Genomic DNA, 17952 nt, shown 5'->3' on the forward strand with positions numbered 1-17952 from the left:
ATGTTACTAGTTAGAATGCAGTTAAATTAATTGTGGTTGGGTATTAAGTTACAAATTGATATGATGAGCTCATATTATGACCCACATCTTGTAGCGCAGCATCTACCTAGGGCTACCGATAGTTTGACACCATATGATGAGGACTGATATTGCAAAGGCCACCATCAGACCCAGCCATCCCATACATCGGGTGGAATAACTGGCACCTAGTCGCCCCAAGAGGGTAAAACCTACATGATGTTGTGCAGCATGCAAGTAACTAAAGTTGCATATGTTTGTCTTCACATTTTCTGTTGGAACACTGTTCCTGTATTTATTCAGGATGGCTTTAGCAAAGGTGAAGAGCTGAAGTGGGTAGAGGGTATATTTCACTATTGTTAATGGCAGGCACAGTACATTGATACTCAGGTGAAAAATATGTCACGCCCAGACACTCTACAAGTTATACACTAAGAATTCCACATGTGCAACCTGCTGACATACCCCAATGGGTGGGCCAAACTAGGTTCCTAAGATGGAATGTGAGAGTGCTCAAAACCCCCAAGAAAGTGAGACAAATATTGCCTTATTTAGACCGCCATCATATTAAGAAAGCGCTGCTACAAGAAACAAATCTTATGCCTTCTTCTGAACTAAAAATAGGTGCACGATGGTTAGCAGTAAGGGTGGCTTTGTGCTTTTCGTCCTATTCTAGGGTAGTATTGTTAGGTAAAAAGGGCACCCCATTTGTACTCATGCATTTAGAAACAGACAACCAAGGGAGATATGTCATAGTGCAGGGAGCACTAGGAGGCACTAAAGTGACAATAATTAATGTATATGGCCCCAATATCGATGACCTGAGTTCTACATCAGACTCTGGGAGCGTTTGTTTGAAATGCACCCTACAGTAGTAATCTTGGCAGGGGATCTTAATATGCATATAGATCCTGTGGTGGACTGGCAGTGTAAACAGTCTGCACAGGTAATACAACAGAATATGTACCTGGACTACCGTAGCAAAGCATCCACCAAGGGCATTGTCAGACCTTGCGCCAGTTCTATTGGAGCTTGTTGTCCCTGCGCCAGCATATGTGCTGTTCCAGTGGCGACTTTAGGCCACCTCTTTACTGGACCCTGTTTTTAGGGAAAGTATAAGAACAGTGATTATACGATATTTTCAAGAAAATAATGGGTCTGTGGAGGTGAAGGGGACACTGTGGAAAGCCTTTAAAATAACCATTTGTGGAGAGTGTATGGGGCTGCAGGTAGGTGTGCTTAGATCGCATGACTCTAAAATAAAAAATATAGAGAGTAATTTACAACAGTTGGAGAGAAGCTATGAATTGCACGATGATTTCAGCATATTAGCAGAAATTAAAGAGCATGTCACTGAATATAATGAAACAGCAGAGCAAGAAGTGAAACACCTGTATAGACATTGGACAGCATGGACCTTTGGGGGAGGGAGGTATGCCAGGCCACACATTAGAATCTAAGGTGACGATGCATATAGTGGAGATTCAGTCTAGAGATGGGAGTAGATACCGGGATACTACAACCATGTCTACTCCCACTTATATGGGTTGTGTGTAGCTGCTATGGCTACTGACATTGCAGCCTACTTGGATGATGTGGCATTGGCATTGCTATCCCCTCGACAGGGGGAATTTCTAGTCCAACCTTGTACTGTTGAGGAGGTGAAAGATGCAAGACGTTCCTTCCTGAACGGCAAGGCAGCATGGTTGAATGGAATACCTAGTGAATTGTATAAGACATATTTTGACCTATTAGCACCATAACTCCATGTTGTGTTTGTAGAAGCATATTATACACAGGCACTACCACAACGCACCAGGAGGCCTTATTGATAACGCTGTTGAAACCAGAGAAGGATCCAATGCACTGTGAATGGTGATTTTCGGATTAACATGACAAGAGAATCAGGATTTCATTAAAGACGCGGAGACTAACATTATGCATATTCTTTCATTTGCTATTCCTGCAGCAGCACCTTCAAAGAACTTTCCAACCAATAACAATCCAGAACTGGAATCTCAATAAATCTTAAATGCCTCTAGCATAGAACTCTCCCCCTCTTTTAAATGCAAAACTGCGAAGAAACTGATTCTTCTTCCTCCACCTGTGATCTCCATCTTTTCTTCACTTCATGACTGTGCATCTTTAACAAAATATTAAATTTAAACTCTTTTCCCCCTTCTTTCAATTTAATTCCTTTTATTTTTTTTAAATAATTTTTATATATTTTTTGGGGGGAGAGGCGGGAGGGATAATGTTATCCTTTGCGTCTTTAATGAAATCCTGGTTCTCTTCTCCTGTTAATCTGAGAATTGCTATTTCATTACAAGAGCGGATTCTACTTTTATGGATGTTGAAAGCCCTTCGACCCTACCTTTGACATGTGTTCAATTGGTCTAAGATAAAGTTTCACAACAGTACCCACACCTGACCATTCAGCTGCTTTCAAAATGTTTTCTAGACTTCCACCAGACCAACAAGCCTTACTTGCGGAAGTATGTTGTTACAACGTATGCTTTTACTACGCATGCCTTTACAATGCAGGATTTACAACGCAAGTCGTTACAACGACTTGCGTTGGGGAGTGCTGGATAGTGAATAGTTTAATTTACTATTCCAACTCCAGTCCCCGTGGATAGTAGGGAAGGTGTTGGATAGTAAATTAAACTATTACCTATCCTAGAGCGCCCCCCAGCGCAATTCGTTGTAATGACTTGCGTTGAAAAACCTGCATTGTAAAGGCACTGCGTGGCAAAAGTTGCGTCGTAAAGGATGTTTCCCCTTACTTGCCATTGCACCCCTTACAGAATGCACTTTAAACTTCACATCCACTCCAGCTTGCTCTATTGCAATTTTCACCAATCTTGAAATTGTCGCTGTACTTACCACCTTGAATGGCTTAACAAAAGATATTAACAACTGATACAATCTCTTCTATTTTCCAATACTCTACATTCATACTCTTTCAAACACTCTACCACACATAACTTTTTACATTCCTCATATTTTGGATAAAATATCGAAGTTGACAAGATCTTTGATCTTTTTCGTATCTCAAAAAATACTGTCTGGAATGAACGTTTTATTACTTACCTCTAGACATTTAACATCTAATACTCTTCTACATGACACCAAACAAAACAGTGCTGCTAACTTAACCGTAATATTCTTAGTACTCAAATATTTGTTCATTGGCCATTCCAGACACAACTTCAATACTAATTCCACATCCCACAAAACATGATACCTTGTCTTTGGAGATCTTTTAAGTCTCATGCTCTTCAAAATTCTACAAACCAAAACATAACTTCCCACTGACTTACCACCAACAAAACATGCCCATCAGAAACGGTTTCCCTATAACAATTTATCGTTCTGATAGCTTTATCTCTACTCAAATTGCTCAACTAAAATGGTGCAATTTCCACAACAGATGCCTCCACCGGATACAAATTCCTCTCCATGCACCAACAACCCCAAAAGTCCTTTGTATCTTCTCCTAGTGCCCAGTGCCCACGATTTTTCAAACAACTCTGCAACCCCCTGCAAAAGGCCTTTGAATGCTGTAGATCTTCTGAGATAAGAAGATTCAAGACTCTGCTCAGGATCAAAGGATGCTCCTTTCCTTCTTGATTTGACAACAAACCTTCTTCTGCTAAGATCAACAATAGGGCTTCGCATGTCAGTTCCAATACTTCTTGAAACCATGCCTGAGACACCCAAAATGGTGTCACCAGTACCAACTGACATCCCTCCTTCCTCACCTTTAGAAGCACTCACTGGATCTTTGCAAAAGGTGGAAACACATACCCCCTCATCTCTGTCCACTGTTGAAAAGCATCTATTGCTGTCGCACATGGATCTACTAACCAACTGAAATACCTGTGAATATGGTATGTTAACCATGTTGCGAACAAATCCACCTCCAAGGGCTCAACAATCCGATCTATGCTCGTGAAATACTCTTGCTTCAGCATCCAATCGCTGTAATCTTTCACATGTCTCGAATTCTAATCTGCCACCAAACTCGTATTCCCCGGAAGATACTCTCCTCCTAATGATATCCTGTGCTCCAGACAGAATATCCAGATTTTTTTTGCAATTTCCAAAAGATCCTTGGATCTGCAAACTCCTAACCTGTTTATGAAAGACACAGCTGATATATTGTCCATCTTTATCAATACCGTCTAACCCTGTAATACCTTCCTGAAACTTCTCAAAACATAGAATCTTGCCATAAATTCCTGACAACTTATGTGTAGGCCCCTCTCAAGGTCTCACCAAGCATCATCTGTCTGATGTGCTCCCAATCAAGCTCCCCAACCTAATCTACTGGCATCCGTCTCTAATACAAAATCTGGCACACAACTAAAAATGGCACTTCAATTCCATGCCTCTAGATTGTGCATCAACCAGCTCAACTCCTCCTTAGCTTCCTTTGTCTCCGTACCATACACCTCCTCTTAAGGCATCTGCTTTCACTCTCTGTAAAGCCCAGTAGTGCAAGGGCCCCGAACAAATCGCTTGTATTGACGATGAACAACCATAAAATCTTTGCCAAATCTCTCAAGATTAATGTGTCCTTCCGTAACACTTGTACAACGTCTTTCTTTATCATACTAAATTTCTTCTCTGGCAACAACAAAACTTCCCCAATCGTGTCTATTTTGAAACCTAAAAAATCCATACTCTGAGATGGAGTTAATATTTATTATTCCTTGTTTATCAGAAATAATAGATTGTTTAAAAGATGAATCGACTCTTTAAGTTGTGAAATCAACAAAATGTCGTCTAAATAAACTATCATACAGAATCCTCTCTCCCTCAAAAAAGCTACCACTACTCCAGTCACTTTTGTGAAGCTCCACGGTGCTGAAGACAGGCCAAAAGGAAGACACAAAACTGGTATAACTTGTTCTTCCATCTGAACTACAGAAATCTCTGACTTTCTTCTTTCATAGGCACAGTGAAATAAGCATCTCTCAAATCCAATTTTACCACCCAGCCCCTTGTCTGTAACATGTCCCTTGATAGATGGATTTCTTCCATCTTGAAATGTCTGTAAATAAAATACTGATTCGAACTTCGCAAGTTTATTACTGGTCCCCATCCTCTGTACTTTATCTCCACTAAAAACAAAGTGCTTACATTGCCTTTCAAATGATCCTTTACCAGAAGTATTGAACCTCTCTGTAACATTGCCTCTATTTCTATGTCTGCTACCCTTATTTGATACTGAGATAAACTTAAAGTCTGTTGGTTCCTTCACCTGAACTGGTAATTCTACAAACTCCATCTCGAACCGCTGGAGCGTATTCAGAACCTTTGGGTCCTTTGTTACCTTTCTCCATTCCTCAGAAACAAACGTAAACATCCTCCTGCTTTTTCTAGGGAAGAACCAAAAGCAATCTCCATACTCATCTCAGGAGCTGGTAGCTGATTGACCTCTTCCCCGACTATTACTTCGCACTCTGCTAAACCGTCCTCATTGTGGAAAGAATCCAAAGGAACTCTGGAAACCTCTTACTGCTCCTTGTACATGTGGTTGTACTGGGACGTTTGAAATCCCCAGCCAGCATCAGGTCCTCATCTGCTGGCCTTCCAAAAATACCTTCAAATACCCTCCTCATATAATTTTGTACTGTATGAAGAGCGTGAAATGTGGCTACATGTTTGCCCAAACTCTTAACATGCCCTCACCAAAAAGCAAACCTTTTGCATCACTACTGGGCTCCTTGTCTGCCATCTTACCCAATTTTGGGTTTATGTTCATCAAAACAGACTTCCTGCGTTCAGTCAACAGACCGGAATCAGCATTCTCCAGAAACACCATAGTTTCTTGGCTCCAACCACGTTTAAGTTCAACATCAACATGTACTCCATTCAAAATGAGCATCCTCAGCCAAATCCATTATTTTTGCAAGTGGGCCTAAAATATCCCAAAACCTATCTTGGCATTGTTTTAAAGGATGTTCCAGACCTTTGTGAGGGTCCCTTCCCATCTTAAACAAATACGTAATCATTTTAGTGCCAAGATTAGGAGTATAACATACTTCATTTTCAGTTTGCGGCCTTGAACATTCCACCTTTAGAACATCCCTTACCTCCCTCTCAAGAGTCTTTCTAATCCATTTTTTACTAAATGTACTGACATGATCTAAAGCCTCCAATCAGTACTTCTTGGATGCCTCAAATCATATGGACTGAGCATTTTCTCCCCATAAGGATCTTTAATCACCGTCTTGATGATGTTGCAGCATCAGCTTTCAAATCATCCTCTTGCTCCACATCATAAATATATTCATCGTAGACTTTTCATGACCCTTCTAAAACTGTGCAGACACAAGGAAATGATGGAGGGAGCACTGAAACTTTTCAGACACTCACCCCCAGTCACAGATCTGGGTTGAATCCATCATCGTTCTTTAGCTCTCTTCGCCACCTGAGTTCAGACCCAGCTATATGAAAATCAGTCTTGACCCTGTGTCTCATGGGAAAAGTCCAGCCCGAACTGCCAAGCCAAGTCTTCCATAAACCGGAAACAAGCATCCTGGGACACATGATGATGGATTCAACCCAGATCTGTGACTGGGGTGCGTGTCTGAAAAGTGTCAGCACTCCATTCATCATCTCTTTGTGTTTGCTTTGTTCACTGGATTTAAGCTAGCCTGGCTGATGAGTCTTACACCGAAACCGGTCCGAGGTTTCTTGTTTCTGCTCCAGGGAAGACCTGGCTTGGCAGTTCGGACTTGAGTGTTCCCATAAGGCACACGGTCAAGAATGATTTGCATATGGCTGGGTCTGAACTGGGATGACGAAGTGAGCTTAAGAACGATGATGGATTCAACACAGATATGTGACTGGGGGTGTGTCTGAAAAGTTTCAGCACTCCGTTCATCATCTCCTTGTGTTTACTTCTTTCTAAAACGGTGTCATCAGTTTCCATTAAATAATCAACATCTGATAAATCTTGTGTGCCGCCACGGACACCTTTGCTTGCATGCTGCCATGAGCACCAACTCTTATGATGGAGTTAAATCCACCCCTGCTGTTTTTATCCACATGTTTTGTTTTTCTAAGTTTCTTCCCTTGTCTATTCTGTTTTCTTTTACCTTCTTCATCTGAAAAAGACCAAAAATCTTCCCTAAGAGAAGCTTTCACCTCATTTTGAATTAATCTACTTAAACTTTCCCCAGTAACACCACCTTCAACTACCTCCGGCTTGATACGACTCTCCTCAGGGGACATTTCTTTTTTTTACAGCATTAACAAAAACTTCACAACAAGGACTTTCCCTGATCTATTTCGACTAAAATATATTCTGAAACCACAAAAAAAACTTTTTTTATTCGTCTGCTTGTAAAATCAAAGAACCGCACTCCTCAGTTGTTTGGAAAATGCCCAGCAACGCTGCGCACTGCCTCCTGTCACAAAAAATACAGCACAAATAGAATTTGAAAACATATTGCTAAACCCAAACCAAGATGGCGGCTGTGAACTCGCAAGATCACGGCAAACCAATCACTTGGCCTTTTCACTCCATGCCCGTTCACGTACGGTTTCCTCTCTCAAACCGCCACACTACCGTACCTCAAACAGATGCATGAGCCCAGGCTGGAGCCCCATCCCACTGCTAATTGCAGTCTCTTCTCTCCCAGAATTGCACAGATTCGCGTGCTGACCAAACAGTAAGCCGGCACGCGTAAACAAATTCAAATACCAAACTGTATAAATTCTTTTCAGTACCCTTACGCCAAATAATAAGTAAATTACTTAGGGCACACTAACCCCTTCGCATAAAAATAGCACAAAATACCTCTTAAACTAATATTCATTCCCCATCTTACAAACCACAATTTAAATATTCTATTCACAAAATTAATATTATTCAAACAAAACACACCTCTTCTGAAAATTAGAAGCCTCGAATCAACCAAAATCTCACAGACTTAACAAAGTACCTAACTATACATAGCAAGAAGGTACTTATCTGTACAGGAGCAATTAACATTTATCTGTGAGAAGGCCCTCTCAACATTGGCACTTGAGACATGCAACACGAAAACAGCCAGTACACAATTTGCTAACTCTGGCCCCTGACATAGCTTTTCCGTGCCAATACTGGTGCACCTGAAGATTGAAATTCTCTGGGATAGGTTCTGGAACATATTCGCCGAACAGAGTTTTCAAAGTCCAGAGATAAATCCCCTTTATTGAAGGGATCTAGAACTTGTGCAGAGTACCACAATGACATTTCAATGACTTCAAATGCAATGGTTCGTGAATGGACATATCTATGCACCATTGGAGGACAAGGGTGTTTTCAGACTCTATTTTTTTGATTATGTCCACTACAGCAGTCACATTTTCCTGCGAAAATCTAAGAATGTAGTACAGGGTACTTATTTTCACATCACTAACAATATGCAACCCGAAATTCTCATATTTCTTGCTTTTGGCATCACACTAAGCAAAAATTCTGTAAACGGTCACCACATGGATAATATAACATTCACTGCCTCAAGGACTGAGAACCACCGGCTAAATGATTCAGTTGGCATGGCTTTCTTTGATGCCACACAAAGGACAAAATGGGAAATATTTGCGTTTTAGTTCCTGTGCATAATGAAACAGTGCACCAGAATGGCCTACAAAGTCTATAGCATTCTTCATTAGCTCTGAAGATTGTAAAGGTGCTTTCTTGCATACCATCTAGCAAGTGGAAAGGATCTCTTACAGAGAAGCACTTCAGCTTCGATTTTGACAGGACATCACAAAACTTTTACATATGTAGCTGAATCACTGCAAATGCAAACAATATCACTGCAATCTTTAAACATGGTAAGAACTTTTTTCAGCAGCATTCCAAGTGACCATGCGGTTCATGTTTTCCAAAAGTCTGCTGTCATGTTTTCACACTCTTCCAGATGCTTGGTGACAGCACTCTTTTCACATATACCTGTCACTACACCTTGCATTGAATTTTGAAAGCCTAGGGTGTTTGGCAATTCACTTACTATAACTACTGACTCACTAGAAAGGGGGGGTTGATGTACAAAGGGTTTCACCCATTCCCTGGCTGTGGGTAAATGAAATGGTAAATATTGAGAAGGACTCTTATTAAACCAGCTGTTTTACCTATCAGTGAAATAATCAAGTATAGGCAACATATCAAATTTGATTTTGATATTTTCTGTTTCTCTACAGTTTATAAAATAATTAAATAAGACCTAAACGTGTAAAAAGCCCTGCATCTTTAGACCAAAGACTACAAAACTGAAAAAAGCAAAGGGAAGAGAAACAATATTTAAGTGACAACAAAGTGGATAACAAAGTTACATTGCATTGGACCTTTCAGGAAGAAATAAACAGCTGTTGCCGCTGCAGGTAAGAGCGGTGGGGCAGTGGGACCAGGTGAGGGGGAATTTTGAAAGATGACTACAAGGGAAAATTAAATAAATAAATACATTCCCCTCGTAGTCGTCCCTCGAAATCCCCCCTCACCTCGCCCCACAGCCCCACAACTCTTACCTGCAGCGGCCGCGGCTGAATTGAAAGTGACTCTCCGTTTTCTTTCTTTGAATGGCATTTAGTTTGTGGTTGTGCAGGTGTTTATCAGTGTTTATATGTTTACCCTGGTGACGGCTATTTCACTTTAGGTGGGGTTTTATCAGTTGTTATAGGTTTAAACCTAAAACAGGATAGCCCAAGTATGATATTGGGTATAATAGGTGAAGATGCCCTCTCAATTGGAACTGTACTATGGCACTACTTGCAAATGTGATTACATTTTTATGGGGTGATGTATAAATGTACCAACACAAAACAAAATGTACTATATTAAACCTGCACTGTTGTGAGTTGTATGTTGTAAACTTGCAAAATAATAATAAAAAAATAATAATTGCCCTTTTCAGTGGAGCGATCAGTATACAATGTTTAAATGTTTCAAAATGTCCTAGATACTCAGAAAATGTAATGTATATGGCTTTGTAAGAGTATATATAGTCACCGTTTTAATATTTTTTATAGCATCTGAAACAGCAAAGCCTGAGAATACTTCGACGACTCCCACAACACTTCCTGAAAAATATCTCAATGCAGAAAACAACCTGCAAGGTAAGTACAAATAGCAAATTTGCAATAAGATATACTGTCCAAGGAAATATGTACATGCAACACCCGAGCTGACATTTAAAAAAATAATTAAAACCATGAATGGGAAACAGTAAATAATTAAGATTTTCTCGATAAGTGTTTTGTGTGACTAGACAACTTTCTATGACGTTAATCAGAACCTTGAGGTGAAAAGCATCTACCTTATTCACTTTTTACCCATCTAAAACGTAATGTTAAGTGCGGCATTGTAAATTGCAATGTCTTTTACCCATATGTTTTGGTTTGGAGTGCAGTGGATGTGTGAACAGAGACACAACTGCAGCACTGCCTAGAAGACTTAGAATGAAGAATTGCCACTGGGACCAGAGAAGCAACTGCTGCACTGTCTAGAGTACTTGGAATGAAGAATTACAGATGAGATCAGAAAAGTAGGTAGCAGCACTGTGTAGAGGACTTAAAATGAGGAATTACCAACAGGACCAGAGAATAAGCTAGCAGCACTGCCCAGAGGACATAGAATGCTTAATTATCGACTGGACCAGAGATGCTCCTCTATGTGATAATCTGGACCCCCTGGTCAGACTGCTGGAGAAGTTAGAGGGTACGATTTTAAGTAGAGGCCAGTCAGTAGAAAGATGTATGAGTTTCCCGGATGAACACCCACCCCTCTCCCTGGCCGGTCAGTCAGTAGAAAGATGTATGAGTTCCCCGGATGAACACCCACCCCTCTCCCTGGCCAGTTATATATTAAGCAGGCCCATGGAATCCATTGCACAGCCGTCCATCATCCCCACCATCCAGAATGGGCCAGGAAGCTGAACAATGCACAGAATCTCTGTAAACTCCTGGACACATCAATGTGTTAATGTCCTGACATTGTTCATAAACCAACAGAAGAAATACCAGGTGTGAAAGTATTGTATTTAACTTTAGCTTCTGGGGCTTAAAGGATTTAGTGGCAGCAGAGGGTGAGGTCTTCACTGAAGTATTGTTATAACATCATCCAGGCCCAACCTCTCAGCGAGTCTTATAAGGTTTCACAGGTCGACACTTGATTATTACTGTTGTTCAGTACTGAGGCATATACCTGGTCATTTTTTTGTGGTGTATATATTAATTGGCCAGAAAAAAATTGTCAAATAAGCAACAGCCATTCTAAGTGCTGGGGTACTACAAATGCAGCCCGGGTCCTACAGAATCAGAGTAATATGTGGTACACAGACGAGACCAAAGCACAGCTCCTCCACCCTGCTTACGTATCATAATGCATCTGGTGATTTCTAAACCTGAGCACTGATGAAAGCCAGCCCTTGCCTATCCACAATATTAGCAAACTCTGTGCCCATGTACTTGCACCATGTTGTAACTTATTGCTGTTATTCAGATGAAAGAGACAAGTAATGGGAAGAAAAACAAATTACAGGAAAGAAAAAGATGACAGCAAAGTATTGCAAGAGATTAAAGCCCTGGAATTTGGCTCCAGACAGACAGGAACAATTGCTTAAGCCAGGCACAGAACCATAATTTAAACAACATTGGGCCAGAAAAGATATAGCAGCCAGGAAGGGGGAAAAGGAAATTGTGAAAGAGACTGCCAAGTAGCCCTAAGAGGTGTGATAATTTCAGTCAGTTCTAACTTTTTGGTAAAGCGTAGGTTTCAGAATTGTAAATTATGGGCTGAAAAATCAAAGTGTAGTCAGGAAGCCAAGGTGACAATCTAGAGCGGCAAGTTATCATCTATGAATATCTTATAATGGATTCTCTGAAAGATTTGTAGAGCAGACCCCTTTAAAGAGCCCTTTGCCTCTGTTGAACAGCTACAGTTTGGCTTTACAGAGGTGTTTACTAGCTTCAGTGCATATGCCACAGGATACAAGAAACCACACTACTTGGGTGCTTTTTGACTGCAGCCTAATCAATCAGGTGCAGATTTGTGGTGCGACTAATTCCTCAAATGATCCTGACGCATTTCTGTACTACCTGCAGTCAGAGTATATTATTTATTTTACTACATCGTGTTGTAGCTTTTCGTAGTCATTAGCACTACTAATTTAGGGAAATAGAGAAGAGACCTGAGGCACAAAAAGTGGAAATGATTCTACAAGGTTCATGTGACGGTGTAAAATTAATAAACCAGATTAAAATACATGTCACACAGGTCCACAGCTAAGAACTTAATTGCTAACTAAATAAAACTTTTATACAGGACAAAAGGGGGGACAAAATCATTTTAGTCCATTTTTGCTACATATTTACTTTTATTTATTTATTTTTATTTATTTAAAAGGTTTTATATAGCGCTGGCTAGACCCGGAGGTATCAGAGCTCTTTACATGGGTATCAGACAATAAATTGCAGGTAACAGCTTTACAAAGGTTACACAGTTATTAGAGCATGGCCATTTTAGTTACAAGTAAGGTTGAGACAAACAAAAAGTAACATATAGGTAGGGGAAAAAGCTGGCAAGGGGAGATATTCCGGGTAGTGGGGTGGTAAGAGCAGGGGGGGGTAAGAACAGGGGGAAGTAGACAGAGTGAAGGAGGGAAAGAGGAGGGGAGGGTTAGGGACACAGCACGTCAAGGGGAGGGTGAGGGTGACAGGGACACAAACCAGTAGACGAGTCAAAGCTGCGCCCAAAGTCCAGATGCTGTGATCCCAGGGGGAGTGGTATCATTTCCCCATCTCTGTTGCAAGAGGCTCCCTAAGCGCAGTGGACTCTCTCAGAGGGGTCTCTGAGACTCCAAGGCCTATTTACTGGACACTTTCCCAAAAAGGGGAGCGGGAGTGCTTTGGCAAGGGGTGCCATACCATACCTCAATTGTGAGTGGCTCCCTTGGCGCTGTGGACTCTCTCAGCGGGTATGCTGAGACTCCAGCGTATATAACTTAGATCTTTCCCCAAAAAGGGGAGAAGGAGTGCTTAGTCAAAGAGCACGAAAGGACAGGGGGCTAGGCGGTGAAGCAGGCAAGGGGAAATATTTAGGTGAGCGGGGAAAGGAGCAAGGAAGTAGACAAAGAACGAAAGAATGCTGAATAGGATTAGATAGATAGGAGACAAGGAAACAGCAGAGTCACAGAAATACGATGGGGGGGGGGGGGTGGGCAAGACAGGGAGATGGGGAGAAAAACTGTGCCAAAAGTGCGGCTGGGTAGGTGACGGTCAGGGGATGAACCAAGACTGATCTCCTCAACAGCTGAACAGAGCACCTCCACCAGGCGTCAGACATAGTGCTCCGACTCCGCTGTCAGGATGGGGATCCGGAGTATCTCAGAGATTGTCATTGAGTGTTGATTAGGGAGTGGTCACTACCACCCCTTGTTCACCTTAGCACCATTGCTGCCTCTTTGGTCATTTTACTCTGCCCCAGGGTCCCAACAGGCGCTCCGTTCCCAGGCAAGTTCTCTACCTAGAGACGTTAGCAGCGAAGAATTGCAAGGCCACTGCTTCCCCATTTTGGTATTTGCGAGGGCGTTCTGTATTTTGGGCGTCACCCTTTTCTGGATCAGGAGTGACAACTACCTCAATTTCTTGGGTGCGTCCCCCGCGATCCAGGCATTCCTCCGTGGATGGTCACTAACTGCAGAACTTCGCTGGAGGGTCCCGACTTGCAGCATGACACTATGGGGTCTGCTCGGGTGATTCCTCTAGTGAAGCGTCGTTCCCTCTATAGGTTACTTAGCAATTTCGTAAGGGGAAGCATTCCCCACCAGCCACAGCCGATGATATGCAGCGTCAGCTCTGGGTATTTTACTGACCATTGCCCCTGAGTTTGCGTGGTGATCAGGTAGGGCTCCGGTGCCACTATATTGATTCTTTACCGCTGTGAATGAGGCAGCGAGTCAGGAGCTGGGGGGAGTCTCCAGATGTAAAAGCAGGGCCGGACTGGCCATAGCGGGCACATGGCAATCCCCCGGTGCGCCGCACGGGTGGGGGCTGGTTTTGGGCCCCTGGGGGCCGTTTTTGTTACAGGGATGCAAAATCGGCCCTGTACCGAAATCGCCTGAAAACCGGCCCCGGCAAAGAGCTCGGCGGCACCTCCAGCCCCCCTGAGTGGGGAATGGGGGGGGGGGGTGCGGGGGGGGCCGAGCACTTTGCCACTACTGGTAGTGGTTCCCAGTCCGGCCCTGTGTAAATGCATGTCCCTGCCACTGGGTGTCACAGGATGATCAATCCCAGACTACAGAGGTCTTCAGCTGTGGCTTTGTGCCCCAGCCGCTGTGTGAAGTTTTAGTTATTTTCTCTTGATTTTGCAAAAGGCCCCAGTTGTAGCTTTTTGATGCATTAGTTACAACCTCGTAATGTTGTGCAAGGCTCCAGCGGTGAACATCAATAGCTGCAGCATGAGTATAAGACCCACACTCAGACTTCAGATATTGAAGGGAGTACCAGACTGTGATGCATTCGTTATTGGTGTTTGATGTTGCAGAAGGGAAGAGGTGACGTTGGATGATTCTGCTCTTTGAAGCATGAAGACAATTGAGAGCCTCAGTCTAGCTTGATCCCCCTTCCATTCACAGCTTTGGTTAAGGCCGGGCACCCCTCTCCACACATCTCTTCACAGGCTCCGCAGCTTTCTCTCCTGGTTCAGCTTTTGGAAAAATGTCTTTCCTCCTGGTTCAGCTTTTGGAAAAATGTCTTTCCAAATTCGTAGGAGCTGATCATGATGGCGCAGGCGGGAGCCACCTTGACCACACGTGGCAGGAACCCTGCAAACAGCCCGCGGGTCGCAGATTCTGCCTGAATGTTCTGCATCAGCAACCAGGTAGAAGTGCAAGGTTTTCGTGCAGAGGCTCTTAGGGTCTCCAGTTCTCCCAACGCAATCTGCCGAAGTGCAGGAGACTTGTACTTTAATATCTATTAATAGACTTTGTTGAACCGAAAAACACAGGGCTTGGGACATTACATCCAGTCTGGCCACCCCTTCTGATGACCCTTTTAATAAAATTAAGTAAATTAAATTAGTAATAGTAAACATGCAAACCAATCAAATAATACAACAGGCACTGCAAGGGCATTTCTTTTCGTTGAACTCACTACTACACGCAGTACTACTGTGTTTTGCATGTAGAAAAACTAACATTTGCACTTCAAGTCAAGGATAAGATTACAAAACCCGAGTCAACACTAGTCGTTTACTGCCTGTACTTTTAGATAGAACTCTTCTTGTAGTCATTCCAGATGTTTTCCTGCCATGGAAGGAAAGAAAACACAATGAACAAGGTCTACCATGACAGGTATGTTGCATTGTGGGGCTTGTAGTCCCGCTGTTCAAATGGGATAAAAAGAGTGCCATATAGAAACCTGGTCAGGATGAACCACTATTTCATGGATCTAGCAAACTTGAGCGCTACCTGAGTATCATAGTGAAAGAGGATTAAATATTTGGAAGGCACAAAAACAAAAACGACTGTCCAATAAAAGATGAGCTAGTCGACGATGGTTTAATAAAAAGTGTGCAAATACGCTCACCAGGCCATGCTAGCAGGTTCAACTACATGGAAGAGGGTACAACAAAAGCTGAAGGGTACTGATACGAAAGCTTACTGAGTGGTGCATGAAGCGCAGCACCTCAACTCACTTGGTCGAGCCAGCATGCCTTTATGCTGCCCCATGCCTTTGTTAAAATGTGCAGAGTTGAAATGAAGCACAGCACATCTTTTAAAACAATTTCCCCACAGCTGCAAGTGTTGCCAAAACTCTTTTTAAAAAACTCTATAAAACGCTATGAAACAAAACCGTGACAACGCATGGAGGAATTCGCAAACTCGCCAAGTGAGGCTTGAGAAGACCTGGTCTGCCAGGCCTTTGTGGCTCACCTCCCTTTGCATTCAGAGGTTCCATTCCAAATCCCTCCACCCGGACTGCAAGTGCTAGTCTAAGCATGGATGGCTGCAGCAGAGTGATTACTGTATGGACATCTCACACCAGAAGTCTGACTAGTGAGATCCCTAAAACTGCAAGGATTATGCTACAATCATTACAGGCAAGATAACCAGGCTAAGGCGTTCCTTACAGACATCTGCAGGTCACCTGTAAAACAATAGTCCAAAATACTATTAATGCAGTTTAGTGGGTACATGCATCGGGTGCAGAGAAGTGTATTGTTCTGGAAGTACAAACAAAGGGGCCTATTATGATGGCGGGTGCATCGGGGCACGGGACTGACCGGCCACGTCGCGGTGGTCCTGCCATTCAAATTAGGATGCGCCCGCCACACTGGCGCGTGCATCCCGCATGTTTTACATTGGAGTGGGCAGTGCTGTAAGCAGTACCCACTGCAATGTAAAAAATGCATGTTGTGACTTGCGGTGCCTGCCCCCTTATGCATGCAAATGCAGGGGGGTACCATAGGTACCCCCAATGTGCACACCCCACCCCCACAACATCCGGGGGCACACAATATTTCACCATTTTCCTTTAGTGGTCTGTCCTCTGGTAATAAGCTATAATTGATCTTACTGTAATAACAGCAGCCTCCCCCAATGTGTTCCTAGCAGTGGGTCTCCAATTACCTGTGTGATAAGAGCAGAGGCTCGGCCATCTGTAGGATAAACAGGGCAGTGACGCCGGTAATGGGGCGAATCACAGCACAGGCAGGCACCTGAGGCGCGATGTGCTCCAGCAATTAGGAAACACGGAGAAGCAGCCTCCGGTTACCTGTTTTACGTAGCAGGCAGCTGTAGCGAGAAGTGACTGAAGTGGGAAGGGCATCGTGAGACGGTCTGCAGTGACGGTCAGAAAACAACTGTTAAAAAAGAGTTCTTCTGAAACCACTGATAAGAAATGAAACGGTATGGGGACTGTAATTGGCCGGTGCTCCTCTGCTTTGAGTGGAAGTGAGCAATGAGTACCACTTCGAATCACGATGCAGCAGTTAAGAGGGGCACTGGAGCAAACCTATCTCAATCAGCAGGCGGGAATAACATTGTTTTAAGTGTTTACAAAAGGGCTTGCAGACAGCCCATGCACGCTGTAGCCTCGACCTAAAAAGGCCAAAATGATGTATTACTTTCACAAAATGTGCCGTATTACGCCACATATTCGACCTTTTTTGCCGCACAATCTAGTCAACCCTGCTGTTTAATTTAATCCTCCCATGCCACCTAATGCCAGTGGCCCTAGTCTTGTTGCTTTGAGATCATCACGGGTATGTAGCGCGCTTTACAAATGATAATGATTGAATGGCAACACATCTTAAATGCCTCTTTCAGTCAAATTTAGCATCATTCTCAGGCTAGTTTACCTCTTCCCTTTCACTTTAGACAACTGTTCCCATTACCAACCAATGATGCAACATATAGACATGACTTATTGTATTGTATTGTAGTATATTTGTATAGCGCGACCTGTCACCACCAAGGGCATCCTGGCGCTTTGAACCATGATCCAGCGGATTCGGCAACTAGCCTGTCCTGGGGAAGAGGTAAGTTTTCAGCGCCTTCCTGAAGGCTGAGAGATCTTCAAGACTCCTTAAGGATATTGGCAAGGAGTTCCAGAGTTTGGACGCCGCCACTCTGAAGGAGCGGCCGCCCATCCTCACTCTCTGGAACCGCGGGACTACTAGTAGCCTGGATGAGGAGGACCGAAGGGCTCGAGATGGAAGGTTGGAGATGGAAGACTTATGTAGGTTGAGTTAGTAGGTACATCATCCATCCTTGGACCAGAATTGTTACCTGCATGCAATCTGCCAGAGCAACTTCAGGGTACCTGCATTCAGTGGAAACAGAAAACATAGGAGGAGAGGCAAGAGCCAAAGTCAAACCCTTCTTGCAGCTCTAAAAATGGAGAGTGGCAACATACTTTCACAAAATTTGA

General features: G+C 43.1%; 1 protein-coding gene across 13 annotated transcripts in view; it reads left to right on the forward strand.

Moving 5' to 3' along the window:
- The window catches only part of LOC144763708 (uncharacterized), a 2434724-nt gene that overhangs the window by 1383023 nt on the left and 1033749 nt on the right, over positions 1-17952 (forward strand). For all 13 annotated transcript variants that reach the window (XM_078649561.1, XM_078649562.1, XM_078649564.1 and 10 more), the window contains one exon: positions 10051-10137. In XM_078649561.1, coding sequence (XP_078505687.1) covers positions 10051-10137 — 87 coding nt within the window. The remainder of the gene's footprint in view (positions 1-10050; positions 10138-17952) is intronic.

This window comes from Lissotriton helveticus, chromosome 6 (assembly GCF_964261635.1).
Source record: "Lissotriton helveticus chromosome 6, aLisHel1.1, whole genome shotgun sequence".
NCBI lineage: Eukaryota > Metazoa > Chordata > Amphibia > Caudata > Salamandridae > Lissotriton > Lissotriton helveticus.